This window comes from Protomyctophum bolini (genome assembly GCF_963924005.1).
Source record: "Protomyctophum bolini genome assembly, chromosome: 12".
Taxonomy (NCBI): domain Eukaryota; kingdom Metazoa; phylum Chordata; class Actinopteri; order Myctophiformes; family Myctophidae; genus Protomyctophum; species Protomyctophum bolini.
In genome coordinates, this window is record NC_137873.1 from 22,548,474 (window position 1) to 22,563,068 (window position 14,595).

Here is a 14,595-nt window from a genome sequence, read left to right on the forward strand (position 1 = left end):
CAATCAACTCCAAAATGTTAATTTTTCCGGAAAAATAACCATATAAGTACTTTTTAATACTTTCTATTGGTTCAATATTTTTCAGTGTGCGTACGCCATAGCGATGATTTGATTGGCTGAGCACCACATAGCCATGATTTGATTGGCTGAGCAATGTACATATTGAGGATAAAAAGTGAGGACAGAAAATTGAGGATGCCACAAGTGATTAGCCGGATTGGACTTGAGGATAAAAAGTAAGGATGCCAATTGTGATTGGCCAGAATGTGATGATGTATGATGATAAGAGCACCCCCACTTCACACAGGTGTGATTTTTCAAATGTCATTTCAATAATTAATATTTTGCTAAATATATTTCATTTTGTGTGATAGAAAAGTAACATTCAAATACACATAGAATTTTCATTTTATGAGTTTTATTTCCCATCCCCAAACACTTATGAACAGATACATTATTAGAAGAAAAACTCTTTGATTGCAGTCAAATACAATGTCTCACAATAAGACAACATTCTTAAGAGATAGTTACACAAATTACACATCCCATGTGAAATTAGAATGAATTAGAACTTTGGCATTAAAATTAGGGCACATCTAATCAAGATAAAATGCAGTTATTGTTTGTGCTTGTATTACACCCGACATTTACAAACTAACAAAAGTGGAATTCTTGCAGCTCATACTTACATAAAGTACAAAGAATGTATGGACATCCCATTAAACTATATGAAATCGTATATATACAAAATGCCTTCATAACCATAAACAGTAAGCAGAGGTAACACCATTCTGTATCATTAAAGAAGTTTAGAACCCATTCCAAGAGTGTTCATTTGCGGATTGGGTCTTAATGGCTTAAGACAGAATAGGCAAGCATTAGGTGAAATCCAGACGACCCATGACTTCACCATTTACGGCAACCTGATTCCCTCTAATAAGGCAACGGGAGAACCTGCAATTCAAAAACAAATCACACTTGATGTGGGGAAGACAGAATCATGTACAGGAAGTCTGGTATCACGTGTTTGACAACACACCGGAAAACAAGCCCAGATAATGTCCCTTGTAGACATTCAAACATTAAAAGATACCAATATGTGGCTACAATTGATTGAGAATGTATTTGTAGGCCCGGGCGGCTGGCATAGACGTTGGGGCACCTAGGCTGACAGTGTGTCACGGGTCCGAAAAAAGAGAATGTATGTGTAAATATGAAGAAGTATACTATATTCTAATCATATATGCCTTTTTGTTTAGGCAGTGGGTGCTCAGCTATGATTATGTTGGTTCTACTTCTAATACCACCAAAGTGGAAAAAGCAGCACTCCAAAATAAAAGGGTCACGGGTTGCTCCTATGGCTCGCTAAATAACAGATAAATAGGAGCTACCCTGACCTAAAAGACGTGGATGGACGTGTGTCGTAATGTTGTATGCTCAGATTGTATTGCTGCAGTACCAGGCCCCATCGGAAGAGCCTCTGGTTCTTGGTCTTAAACTTCTCAATAAAAACCAGAGGGTTGTGGTCAGTATACACCACCACCTCCCCACAACCATTTGTCACATAGATCTCAAAATGCTGCAACACCAAGGCCAACCCTTCCTTTTATATAGTTGAATAGAACTTTTGGTGTCGATTCAGAGTTTTTGAATAGTACGGTAAGTCACTGGTCTATCCATACCATCAATGTCCTCCTGCATGAGCACCCCTCCGATTCCCACATCACATGCATCTACCGCCAGCTTAAATGGTTTCCCAAAATCATGTGCAGCTAACACAGGCTGATAAGATTGTCTTTACCTGCTCAAATGCTATTTGACACTTCTCCTTCCAAGTATATTTCACCGTTTTCTTCAAGAGATTTGTAAGTGGTTCTGTAATTGCCACAAAATTACGAACAAACTTTCTATAAAAGTCTGAGGTACAAGAAGATCAGTAATGGCATGTACCTTAGCAGCACGTGGGCGGACCTGGCCACGACCCACCAAATGCCCCAAATACATCACTTGGGCCTGGCCAATCTCACTCTTTGCCAAGTTAATGACTAGGTTGGCTTCTGCCTACATGAGCTACATGTTCGTCCCAGCTCAGTTGCCTTGTGGTTAGAGTGTCCGTCCTGAGACTGGGAGGTTGGGGTTCCATCCCCGGCCGGGTCATACCAAAGACTCTAAAAATGGGACCCAATGCCTCCCTGCTTGACACTCAGCATCAAGGGTTGGATTGGGGTTAAGTCCCTGTGACATACTAGCGTCATGTCCAGGGGGTGTACTTGTACACAGAAACAGGAGATGGGCTCCTGCCCTATGGGCCTCATGGCTTGGCAAGGCTACTTCATTTACATGTTCGTCCCACGTATCATGGTACAACACCACATCATCGATGTATGTTACACAGTTCATCAGCCCTCAGGTGACCTGGCTCATCAGACGCTGAAAACAGGCCGGAGCGTTTCTCAAACCAAACGGCAGGACCCGAAATTGATATAGGCCATCGGGAGTCACAAATGCTGAAATCTCTTTGGCCCGTTCTGTCAAAGGCATCTGCCAATATCCTTTCAACAAGTCAAACTTAGACACATATGTAGCTGAGCCAATCCTATCAATGCAGTCCTCAATTTGGGGGAAGAGGAAATGAATCTGCTTTAGACACTGCATTTACTTTGCGAAAATCCACGCACATCCCAATACTCCCGTCAGGTTTTGGAACGAGTACCACAGGAGAGCTCCAATCACTACTGCTAGGTTCAATAATATCATGCTCTAGCATGCATTTTATTTCTTCTCTAACTGCAGCCATCTTCTTAGGATTGAACCTATAGGGATGCTGCTTGACAGGCAATGCATCCCCTATTTCTATATCATGTTTAACCCCCGAGGTCAAACCAGGAGTATCGGTAAACACATCAGGAAGCTGCTGGATCAGAGCATGCAATGATGCACCTCATCCCCCTGACATGGTTGTAGATGCTCCACCAACTTACCCCAATTATCCATCACCTCACTGTTTAGCAACCAAGACTGGCTCATTTACATTCTTTCTTATTTATTGAGAATTTGGCGCGTTTCGGACTCAGCCTTCCTCAGAGTAGATTTAAAAAGTCTAATCCTAATCAGAAGAATAAGAATCAATCATTTGCATAATAAATTAAAGTGTCTATTTAAAACAGTTAAGTTTGTGCAGTGGCAATGGATACTGTATAACGTACACTAAAGATTCCTTTTGTAGGGTGAAGGTAAGCATACGTGGTTTTAGATATTTTAGTATTTCAAAATGCCTTTGATGTCACAGGCATTGGTCTCCCTTCCTGGACTACATGTCTCAGTAAAACAGCCTTCCCACTTTCACTCCTAAAATGTATAAAACTAATAATAGCCTACATTTTGTAAAGGCATGTCATATGAAATTGGTAGGATATTTCCAAGTGTGCAAGCTTATTAAAATCTCGCAATTAAAAACAATGCTTTAAGCCATTTAAATAGTGTTTTGCATGAGCGCATACTGGTAGCCCGCCCGACCCCCCCTCCTAACTTCCATGACTGGATCGAGAGGCAATTGCAGTGCTGCAGCTTTAGATTTTCTTTTCGCAGATAAGTAAGCCTGGGACCGAGGCTATGCAGCTATAGTCAAGTCTACCAACCAACGGCAAGTGCAATCTACAGCCATGTCTTTCTCGCGTTACGTCTCGTCCTTTTAATTAAGGATAAACCCGACGCGCTCAAATGCCAATAAATGTGACATGCCGACAGTGTCGAGGCAGCGCAAAGTGGGGACTGCTTCTTTTTTTTTTGTCATATGGAAAATCACGGGGTGCCAACTTCACTTCCTAAACTTTAGGCTGCGGAGGCAATCTAATATACAGTGAGTAATGCCATAAACGTGCATGCAGGTCAGTGACAGACAGAACAGGAGCGGAGGAAAACAGCATTTGTCATGAGCTGTGCCGCGTTTGTCCAAACTCATTCCAATGACGTCGTGAGCAATGTTATTTAATTAATGCTTCACATAATCACAGGTTCAGGTTTTCGTTCACTAATCTTGTTGTATATTAAATGAATGAACATTGTAATAATTGCATACAACTAACACACAGTGACAGTTGCTTGCAAGTTGCATGTGGGTGCGTGCGTCTGTGTACGTGTATGAGAGGGGGGTGAGGTGGTCAGCAAAGGCAAGGAAGGAAGGCTTGACTTGACGTAACTATGGTTTCCAAGGTCGTACTGCAGTTGTTCATGTCGCAAAAACGAGGGCGAGGCTTGATTTCATAGGGCGTGCCAGATAGATTTCAGCCGTCACATTTATTAACGTCGGAACGAAATGAAGGAAGGATCAGCTGTTTGCGATCACTTTATAAATGCCGTGGCGACGTGGGTATACTACGAAACCTACACTCGAATCTGTGGCAGATTTTACACTCAATTGATAAATGAGGGCCATAGAGTGCAAATTTCAAATTGTGACTGGAGTTTCTTCTAACTGTGAAATGTCCCTTTAATGTATAAAATAATTGTGTGTAGAAGAAAATGGGCTTACAATACAATGGTTGAGGGAAAATAACATTTCTATGAAACAGAACATATTCTATGACACTGCTATTCACCTTTAAACAAAGAACGAGAGCAGAGACTTTATGATGGTGCCTTGATCGCTGGAGTTGTAACATCACCCTGCGTAACCGGTTCTGGTCTGCTGAAGAAATAAGCCTGGATAGGAAAGAAGAAAAGGGAAAAAAAGAGATTGACGAAACATGAGCATGAGTGAAGTGAATGCAAACGGTAGACAGTTACACAGAATGTGTCCTACGTAAGGGTCAATTTGATTCCATTTGTACCCATTCACATTCACATTAAGCTTGTTACAAGCTTCAGAGACTAATTACATGAACCTAATTAGACATCTGATGCCTCTACAGTCCTGACCTAGTGAGTTTACACACAGAATATGCTTAACGACCTTTAAAGGTCCGGGTCATGTTGGTTGCAAACGTGACACCGACTAATAATCATTCCACATATACTGTACATAAGATATATACAGTACATGGCACCCTGGTGGACAACCGGTTTGTGTGGTGACCATACATCCTTGACTTGATCAATAAAAAGCAAACAGATGATATACTAATGATAGAATACTAATACCACTATGCGAAATGTATCATCAAATTGGATGATAAATCATAGATCTAATATCTGACATGAAATTAGGATAAATTAAGTTAAGATTGATCACATGATATACAGATCGACCCATGCCTGGGGCAATAAGAGATGACATAAGGGGCACATCCACAGTACATTTGGACAGATATGTTTCAACATGACAATTATAATTAATTGAATCCTTTGAAGTTTAAACAATTAATTCGTTTTGCTACGCTGTTCTCTTCAGCTCAGATATTGTGAACAGGACTGTTTACCCGACACCCACCACACCCTATTCTCATGAACCTGGACATGACCTGAAAACGTGATTGTTTTAGTGAATATTAAGTAGTTCTGGTCATTTGCCAGAAGCAGACAGTGTTTGTCATTTGAAATGCAAGTCAATGTTGTTCATTTCCTGGTGTATCTGTTGCTTAGCAGCAAACTAGAACCATTCATACGTTGGCGAAGAGCACCAGCTATCGTAAACCACTGAACAGATTATTGCTTTTGGCAGTGGAGCATTGTATTTGAAACAGCCATTCTTGGCAGTTAATATTCTGTAATGTACATTTTGTTGTTTTGTGTTGTGCTATTTTTATAAATTTATGTATTCTATTAATCTCTACTATGGGGGTGGGATTGTTGTTGTAGTAAAACATTTAACATGATAGATCATCATTTTCAATCCAATCTGAATAATAAAATATTAATTTCATTTGTCATTAAATTAAATGTACTTCAATCAGACATACCACTCATTATATTTCATTGAAATAAATATCATACCCCTTCTAGTATGTTAGGTTAGTATAATTAAGAAATAAGTCAGTAAACGATAATAAGTCAGAATATGTATGCTATGGCTCAGGTGAATAATGAGATGCACTCACTTTGTGACACTTTTTTTTTGTCTCTTGGTAGAGAGCTGGCCACACTGTCTAACAAGGCTATGTTGCTAAGCAAACCACAACAGGTTAGAGTCAGACGTTTAGCTAAATAACCAAGCAATCAGACGCTACAAAGTAGAGCCAGGCTGTTTCACTCGCATTACTCCACTGCTGTTCAAACAAACAAAGACAGATAGCCATGTTAAAAGGTAGATCCAATCGTAGAGTGCAACACCAGCGAACGGTGACCAATATTGTTCCAAACGGGGCTAAGTTAAAGGGGAGACTGAGGGTAAATGAGATTGGTGCAACCATTTCCGCGAAACTGGGTCAGTAAAGGTATGGTTCACCACTGATTGCTGTATCTCGTTTCTCCAAAACTTTACCTTCTATATGGCTAAAGTGCAGGGTCTACGTCATGTGAAAAATTATGTGAAATCAGCACCGCAACTGTAGCGGGACACTGTTCGAACATGTGCGATTACCTTACATCCCACAGCCAGGAGGATGTTGAAAGCCACAATGGATGCCATGATTGCTATGGCAACCCTGGGGTGGTCGTCCCTGACCGCTGGCCAGAAAGTCAACACCAGCACTGAGCCAGAGAGACAGAGCGCCACAGCGATGGTGCACCACCTCAGTGGTTCAGCTGGGATGATCCACAGCACCTACAAACAGGGAAATTGTACATGGAATAATTTCAACCACAGGCAAATTTGCACATGAAGGTCCAACTCATTTTCAAGTAGTTCTGCGTAAACTAAGATACAATTCTGACCACCTACCACTGCAGGAATGTAAATGGAAAGGGAATATCCGTAGGCACAGACAATCTCCATAAAGGAATACGACACCAGGTTCATGACCTTGTTATTTCGCCACAACAGGACACCCCAGAGGGCAAGAGGCACCAGCCAAGCATAGCTATAGATCGCTGTTGCAGCCATGGTCACTGGAAAACACAACAAAATAAAGTGACGTTCATGTTTAGAATTAAAATTAATATTCTTTCTGTTCATGAATGGCAAAGAAAATAAAACAAACCTTTTTTAAATTCAGGCACATATTTGTGCTTTGGTTTGCCAAGATGCACAAGGAAGTTTGATATGTTTCCACTGATGGCAATGGCGAACACAAGGGTAGCACAAATCCAAAATGGACCTAAAATAACAGGAATAAAGCATTACAAAAAGGGCAAGAGGAACATGACAGGACTGAGGATACATAATATAGAATCCTAAGGATACCTGTAGTAATGTCTCTGGGTCAGCGGGTTCAAAACCCTTTGATCCAGTTGGGTGTAAAGAGTTGCACAGCCTCTAGGGGCCACCAGCTGAGCTTTTATTGCAAACGCTGTGAGCACCAACTATGAGACCCTGCAGATCATGTCTGTCTGTCTGTCTGTCTGTGTGTGTCTGTCTGTCCCGCTGTTACACCACCCGCCCGCAACCAGAGGGCGCAGCTGTATCACACACACAAAATAAACATGCACGCAAAATAAAAATGAAAAAAGGTCTGTGTGTGTGTGTGTGTGTGTGTGTGTGTGTGTGTGTCAGGAACCAGGAACCCAGGAAGCAAGCTTTCTGGGTTCAGTAATGGACTACCTTAGGCCAATGTGATGCTGGATGGGTGTGGGGTATTTAGAACTGGCTCCTGTGAGGGAATGTTTACACATTTTGCAACACAAGATTACAAGGAATGCCCTGCGCACCTTTCTTGTGTAGACTAGAGTAGTCACTAGTCACCAAAGACACTAGAGCCTGCTCTTGAGCCTGATAAGCAAAGCAGTATGTGCTTTTATATGTGAAAATGAGATGATGATGATTATTGTTACGAACCATAGAGATCTGGGTTTCTGCGAATGTAGAGATGAATAAAGTTCTTTCCGGGCCATGGCAGTACCGATCCAATGATTCTATCCTTCACCTGAATGATATGTCAAAATAATCATAATGATGCAAGCAATTTCCAAAATAGTGTTGTAGGTCAGTCAGAAAATGGATTAAACATGCTATAACACTGGTATCATACTTTAAAATATCAATTTGAAAGTATAATGTTTTGATAGTTATATTGTAAACAGAGTGGAAGCTTGACTATCAAACCCCATTCGTAATAGTTCGCAAATCATTCAACCCTAATAGCTGGTCTAATCAAGGATACTTGTGATAATTTATATTTTGGTTCGATTCATAAATGAATATGACAGAACAGACTACCTGATGTGTCTCAACGTCAAAGAATGTTTGGTAGTATTCAAATGTCCAGAAAGGGGCACTTTTCTTTTGTCCACCGAGTAGCTACAAAGAAAGTTTAAACAGAAATGTGTTGGTTATATTGATGTTAGATGCCTGTAACATTTGCACTATTACTGCTAATGCCTTCCCGTGTCCCTATACCTCTGCCTTGTCGTCATCAGCAAGTGTGTCCTCACTGTCCTCTGCAGTCATCCCAGCTAGTCTGCTGTGTTTGTGTGTGTGGACATCCTCATCTTCCATGCTGATGGTGATGTCATTTCTGTTGCCTCCCAGCAGATTGTCTGCCTCCTCAAAGTCTTACAAGAAATAAATATGCAGAACAAAAAAAACTTTGAGAAATAAAGTAATGTTACTAGGTAACGTCATTATTTGACATAATATTAATGTTACCGTACTAATTATATAAGTATTACTATAAATGCAGAGCATGCAATGACGTTGGATGTTGAGTCATAACTTTAACGGCCCATATCATACGACTAATAATCCGAGAAGTTCAACTATGTACTGTAATTATAGAGAGCAAACTGAAATGTAACCACACCTTTAAATTGAAAATGATCGTCTAGGGACGCCATTTAGAAGGATTTTCTTTAGGATCCCGAAGATTATGATCTCAAGGAAAGCTTAGCCAGTCATGAAGTTTAGGTTAGCAACCACCACTTGTTGCTATAAGTCAGCTGAGCCTGTGGAAAGCATAAAACATATTAGACGCTATATTAAGCATTCCCCGTTTTCGAGCAAAACATGTTAACAGTACATACATACAGATTCAGTGAAGCATAGTATGCAAAAGTTAGCTATAACGTTAGCTCAGCTGAGTACACAACACAATGCCAGTGCCACGTCGTTTTGTTTTGACAGTACCATGATGCTATCGCTAATGCTAACGAAGTACTGGATGATTAGCTTGTATCGTATATAAAATAATACGTACATGTCATGCATCATTTATATATTCATAAAAACACGTACGTTGTTCTGTTTGGTCCCAAAAATCATGTCACTCCTCTGAGTATCACTGCAGACAGACCAGGACAACATAACAATAGCGTTATTATGTTATTTTCAAAGTAAGAGTTCAGAATATTATTATTAAATTAATGTGATTTGAAATATTGCTGTCTGGGCTAATATATTTTCACATGTGTATTTATGCACGTTTAATGTTTTGATATTGTTGTAGCTAAAATAAACAATTGCTTAAGAATACATTTACTGCACACCAACTTTCATCTCTTACTTAATACTGATCCTTTATTTTGATATCAGAGCAAAGAGGCTAACGACAAGAAACTACGTAACGTCCGGTAGGATATTTACACATGGAAGTTACAATCAGACGGCGGCTACAACAAAACTAAATAAAAACAAATCGGGCAGACTCGTTTCATAGAAATCGCGTTTCCGTTTGGTTCCCTCTTGCAGAACCTCGTTTTGAAGTCGAAATGTGTGATCCTGGTGCTGACAGTACGGTTTATGTCCGCGAGAGAGGAAAACTCCGTCTCGTCAAAGGCATAGTACTGAAGGAGACAAAGTCGGTGTCATCATCACGCAATGGGGCAAAACCTCTAGTGCTAAAGAAAGAACACTTCGTGTTCACGTACAATGCAGAGGGAAGTCTAAGATACTCGACCAAATCGCTCTTTGATATCAGCCTGACGTTCATAGCTGACAACATCCACTGTGTGGAGTCTCTGGTTGGCTTCCCTGACCAAATAGGAGAGAAGCTGTTTGCAGCATCTGAAGAGAAACATGTGTTTTTGGAACCAGACACGGCCCCTAGGGCCCTGCAGTTATTCAGTGATGCATATGGGGACATGATACTTGGATCCCTTTGTCTGCGAAACAGGTAGGGTACGCTGTGTTGTAGCGCCTCCATTGTAAATAACCATCCAATGTCACCATCTGGTCACCACAGTAATAGTTATCATTGAGCAGCATGGACATTTGATTTATTTTGTAGGTTTGCTCTCCTGTCAGAAAGGATGGATGAGATCAAAACGTTTCATAGTTTGAAGTCCCTGGATCTCTTTGGCTGTGGACTAGGAGACAATCATGACATTTTCCAGCATCTCACATCTGGGTCATTGGCCAGGTAATAAATAATTCCATACTTAATACTTTGTTTAAAAATGTTGGATAAATTATATAGATGCCAGGAAGGTCCGGAGGGACCAAAACGTTGCCTTTATTAAAGAATGAACTCATGTACAGAGAAGATAATCAGTATGTGGGCGTATCTTTTTACTTATCATGGATAAATTACATAGAAAACAATATAAACTAGAACTGCACTCTGTCGAGTGCATACTTGCTTGTTGCACACTAGTAGACCATAAATGGCCAACTAGTGCGCAAGCAGAGCTTGCAAGTACGTTAGACCTATAAACTGTCACTTTTGATGCGTTTCCACCGTCCCTGCAAATTGTGCCTGAAACGGCAGTGGTGCCAGATTACATACATGTATGTATACACAGGAGCATTACCTTTAATCCTCCCAACACTAAAACGTATCGTCATTACGTCACCATCGAAAACCAATTACACTCTGGCATTGGGTCCTTTAATCCACATATTTCTTACGTCATCATTGAGAGCTAGTTATACATATACTATGTATATGTAATTTGTAAGTTGATATATATACTGTGGTTACTTTGCGCCAAAAAACGTCCCAGACCCGCTGGGACCAGATTACATAAATGACCATATTTCTTACGTCATCATTGAGAGCTAGTCATACATATACACACCATGTCCCAGCAAATCAGGCACAATTTGCTATTTTATTTTACAGATTATATATATATTATATGTATGACTAGCTCTCAATGATGACGTAAGAAATATGGTCATTTATGTAATCTGGTCCCAGCAAATCAGGTACAAATGTGCTGTTTTATTTGCATACGCATCAAAAGTGGCGGGTTGGCTGGGACGGTGCATACAGACCGGGCGAAATTATTACTTACGCAAGTAACAATGGATGATGTACATGTTGTCTGATTTAATCTTCTCTGCAGTAGTCTGGTTCAGCTCTTCATCGGAGGGAACAATATGTCAGATGTTGGCCTACAAACATTGACTGCACCCATCAGGATTATGATGAAAAGGGGCCTGAGCCATCTACAAGTCCTGGATCTATCCCGTGAGTATCTACATTCATCCCATTGTAAAAAAAAATCTAGAGTTGCAAAATATAATGAATGTGTTTTACTGTTGATCAATTCTACTTTTGTTTTATTACACAGACAATCCTATCTCTGAAAGGGCTATTGGATATCTTGCCTGCCTCCCAAAAGTAGAGAAGCTTGATTTATCAGGGACTAAGTTGAGGGTGAGTTTACTTTACAGTGATGTTATGCTGCCTGCAATAATGTAGCAGTCTTGAGATTTTAAATGTCGTTCATTTTTACAGCTTGGCACGTCACTAAAATCAACCATATGGGACCTGATGGGGCTTGTTTGTTCTGAGCAACCACTGGAGATTTTTGATCATTCAAAATGTAAAACGGAAGGTTGGGCAGAACAGGTAAAATGTTTTAAAGTTTATTGTTAGAAGAAATACAGTATTAGACTTTGTGTATAAATCTTTCAGTCAAGATCCTATATTAAAAATATATTTATTTAATTTTCAGGTTATAAACCAATGGGAAAGAAATGCAACACAGATGCCAAAACAGAAAGAGATTGGGGAATCCAGAAAATCAGCGCTTCACTTTTGTGAGTTGTTTTTCGTTCTATGACATTCACATTGCAGCCATAAACTTAACTGGTATCCAGCATGACCATCACTCACCAGATATAGCAGATATAGTCTTTAAAATGCTTTATTTTCCAGTTGGCAGGCAGAAATTTGTCAGAGATGTTTTGCACGCAATGCCGTTGGCGGCGCAGGAGCAGATGGAAGAAAAAGACAAGCAGGACAGACTGCAATTCTGCAAACCACAAGAGAACAATCCGATGACTGAGATTAAACTGTCTGGCACGACAAGGTTTTACAAACAGCTTGCCAGACACGGTGTCAAAAAAAGGCAGCGTGAATCACAGAACAATGACAATCAACAGCATAGTCCTCCATCAAAGCGTTTCTCTTCGTCGACTCTGACAGCAGAGGACATGGACCTGCTGGACAACTATTGAAGCATGTTGTGGTAATATTGGAACAGGGAGAACAGGAAGCATGTTGAACTTAATATTTAAGCTGAAGCTGGTCCTGAAACATTTCCAAAGTTGTCTGCAGAGTTGCTACACTTTTCTTAATTTTATTTATTTCTTACAAATAAATTCATTTAATTTGTATAAATCTTCTTTCTATATTTATATTCTGTGGGCCACAGCCTAGCTAGCTTATCCTCGTGCAGATGTACTCATCAGACCAGTCATGACAGTGCTGTTGGCCATCTTGGCACAAACTGCGTGGGATGCAGTCACAATACTGGAATTCCACAGAACTGCAGGGCCACCATCCCATGCTACAGGAAAGCGGACAGGCAGCATCTAACAAGACACACAGTTTACACATGGTTTATCATGTATATGTTGAATAAACAGATTTGTGCTCTCACCCTACTGAATTAAACTGGAATTAAGTTAACATTCAAATATTCATACTGTACATTACGGTATGTTATGCCTTGTGGAGAGGAGATGTGTTTGGCTAACTGTCAGAAAATAGCATACAGCTGTTTTGTAGAAAAAGCCTACATTTGTTAAACTTACATGTTCCGATCTCATCGGAACAATCCGCACAGTCATTGATGTGGTTGCATTTTTGATCAATGAAAATCCAGTTGGATGGATTCCCACATCGAAAGACAAGATAGCCAGGAAGGTGGATGGGTAGATCAACTAAAAATCAATTAAAAACACATTTAAGGTAGTTGTGAATTTTGCCCTGCCCCCCATTTCATTTTCCAATACCCTTCTATTCACAATACAATAAGTAAGTTGTGTCATGGTACATTACTGCACATGGCGCTGTCCTCATCAGCTCCACTGAGACAATTCAAGACTCCATCACAGAGGTCTGAGGGTGGTAGGCAGGTCACTCTGTCATCACAAAGGAAGCCTGTGCCATTCTTTTCTGTTCTACATAAACGGTTCACTGTAGAATTAATGAAAAACAAATGCTACACCTTTGACACTTGTTTTAGTAAAAATGGACTATAATTCAATATATTAATAAAAAAAAACATGGTGTCTTACCAGGTGGTTGTTTGGGAATGCCTAATAGCAAGGCAAGTACAACACCAATCACAGTTAATGCAAGACATAACAGCACAACACTAGCAACACAGATGGTCCTTCTGCTGCAACAGTGGCACCCACAGCATTCCAGGCAGCAGTCTAGAAATAAGAAGGTACTTTTAACCCAGCTTAACCACAGGCACAGAATTATATTTAAATAAAATGTTAGATTGTACAGTGATTCCAAACTTGCTATTTGTTTGTGAACCAATATGAGTCATTCCTACTTTAAGTCTCAACACTGTTCTTGATTTTTGTTGTAACAATTTAATTTGTAAGAACATGACATCAATGTAGAGATGAAACATGATTACTGTATGCCTGTATGGGATATAGTTGTCTCGGGTAGGCAGTTAAATAATAAAAATGTATGATTAAAAACCACAGTAACTGAAGTTGTAGTGATACTGGAATCACGTTTAAACAATATGCTTACCATCTTCAAGTGTTGTAGCTGTTCCAATTGAATGAACATCCAAATGTCTCTGACATGGAAAAGAACCATTACATGTACTATCAAACAAAATAAGTACATAACACCCCAATACTGTAAACATCAGACATTGCATTTGACTTTACATTACCTGTGGATGGGTCCTGTTAGATTTCATATTGAATTAGCCAATTCATGACCTGTTTATACAGCTTGGCTTTTCAGCTATACAGCACTGTGAAATATGCTGTTTGTATGACAAGAAGGCTTGGTGGTCATCACTTGGTTACAGTTTAAACAGAGGACTACACCTTTTCTGATGCCAGCTCAGACATGCAGACCAAATTCATTGCTCACCAAATCCAAACAATACCTACACTACAGTACATTCACCATCAGATTGTGTAGGTGTCACTTTTATGGAAAAAGGATTGATAGCACTCATAAATTAACCAATATAGTCTGACCATTATATTGCAAAGAGGCAATAGGTTAGTTAATGTACAACACTTCTGACCTTATAAATCACTGGACTTTATACATGATTGCAATTTCTACAGCCAACATGGAGGAATTTGTTTAGAGCCTTAAAGATGGAGTGCCACGATTTCTTTCCACC

General features: G+C 39.9%; 3 protein-coding genes across 6 annotated transcripts; 1 reads left to right on the plus strand and 2 right to left on the minus strand.

Moving 5' to 3' along the window:
- Positions 1-408: 408 nt before the first annotated feature.
- Positions 409-12,113, minus strand: yipf1 (Yip1 domain family, member 1). 4 transcript variants are annotated; one of them, XM_080778665.1, is made up of 10 exons: positions 12,089-12,113; positions 8,835-8,970; positions 8,432-8,586; positions 8,252-8,332; positions 7,871-7,958; positions 7,077-7,193; positions 6,818-6,984; positions 6,518-6,700; positions 4,599-4,701; positions 409-954 (listed from the first exon to the last, which is right to left on the minus strand). In XM_080778665.1, exons 2-9 carry the CDS (start codon positions 8,866-8,868, stop codon positions 4,627-4,629), a joined length of 900 nt encoding a protein of 299 aa, XP_080634791.1. In that variant the 5' UTR covers positions 8,869-8,970; positions 12,089-12,113; the 3' UTR covers positions 409-954; positions 4,599-4,626. The 4 variants fall into 4 exon arrangements, with proteins under 4 accessions (XP_080634791.1, XP_080634789.1, XP_080634788.1 ...); XM_080778663.1 differs by lacking the exon at positions 12,089-12,113 and adding an exon at positions 9,262-9,336; XM_080778662.1 differs by lacking the exon at positions 12,089-12,113 and adding an exon at positions 9,266-9,331 and having other exon boundaries at positions 8,835-8,976.
- lrrc42 (leucine rich repeat containing 42) lies at positions 9,615-12,614 on the plus strand. The gene is made up of 7 exons (XM_080778661.1): positions 9,615-10,142; positions 10,257-10,388; positions 11,317-11,441; positions 11,545-11,630; positions 11,712-11,825; positions 11,932-12,016; positions 12,135-12,614. The coding sequence occupies exons 1-7, from the start codon at positions 9,739-9,741 to the stop codon at positions 12,434-12,436; spliced, it is 1,248 nt and encodes a 415-aa protein (XP_080634787.1). The 5' UTR covers positions 9,615-9,738; the 3' UTR covers positions 12,437-12,614.
- A 22-nt stretch (positions 12,615-12,636) lies between these two features.
- On the minus strand, positions 12,637-14,154 carry LOC308326148 (low-density lipoprotein receptor class A domain-containing protein 1-like; the record flags this gene model as incomplete). The annotated part of the gene is made up of 6 exons (XM_080778955.1): positions 12,637-12,817; positions 13,016-13,144; positions 13,263-13,400; positions 13,502-13,522; positions 13,980-14,028; positions 14,128-14,154. 6 exons carry the CDS (start codon positions 14,152-14,154, stop codon positions 12,639-12,641), a joined length of 543 nt encoding a protein of 180 aa, XP_080635081.1. The 3' UTR covers positions 12,637-12,638.
- Between the last annotated feature and the right edge of the window lie 441 nt (positions 14,155-14,595).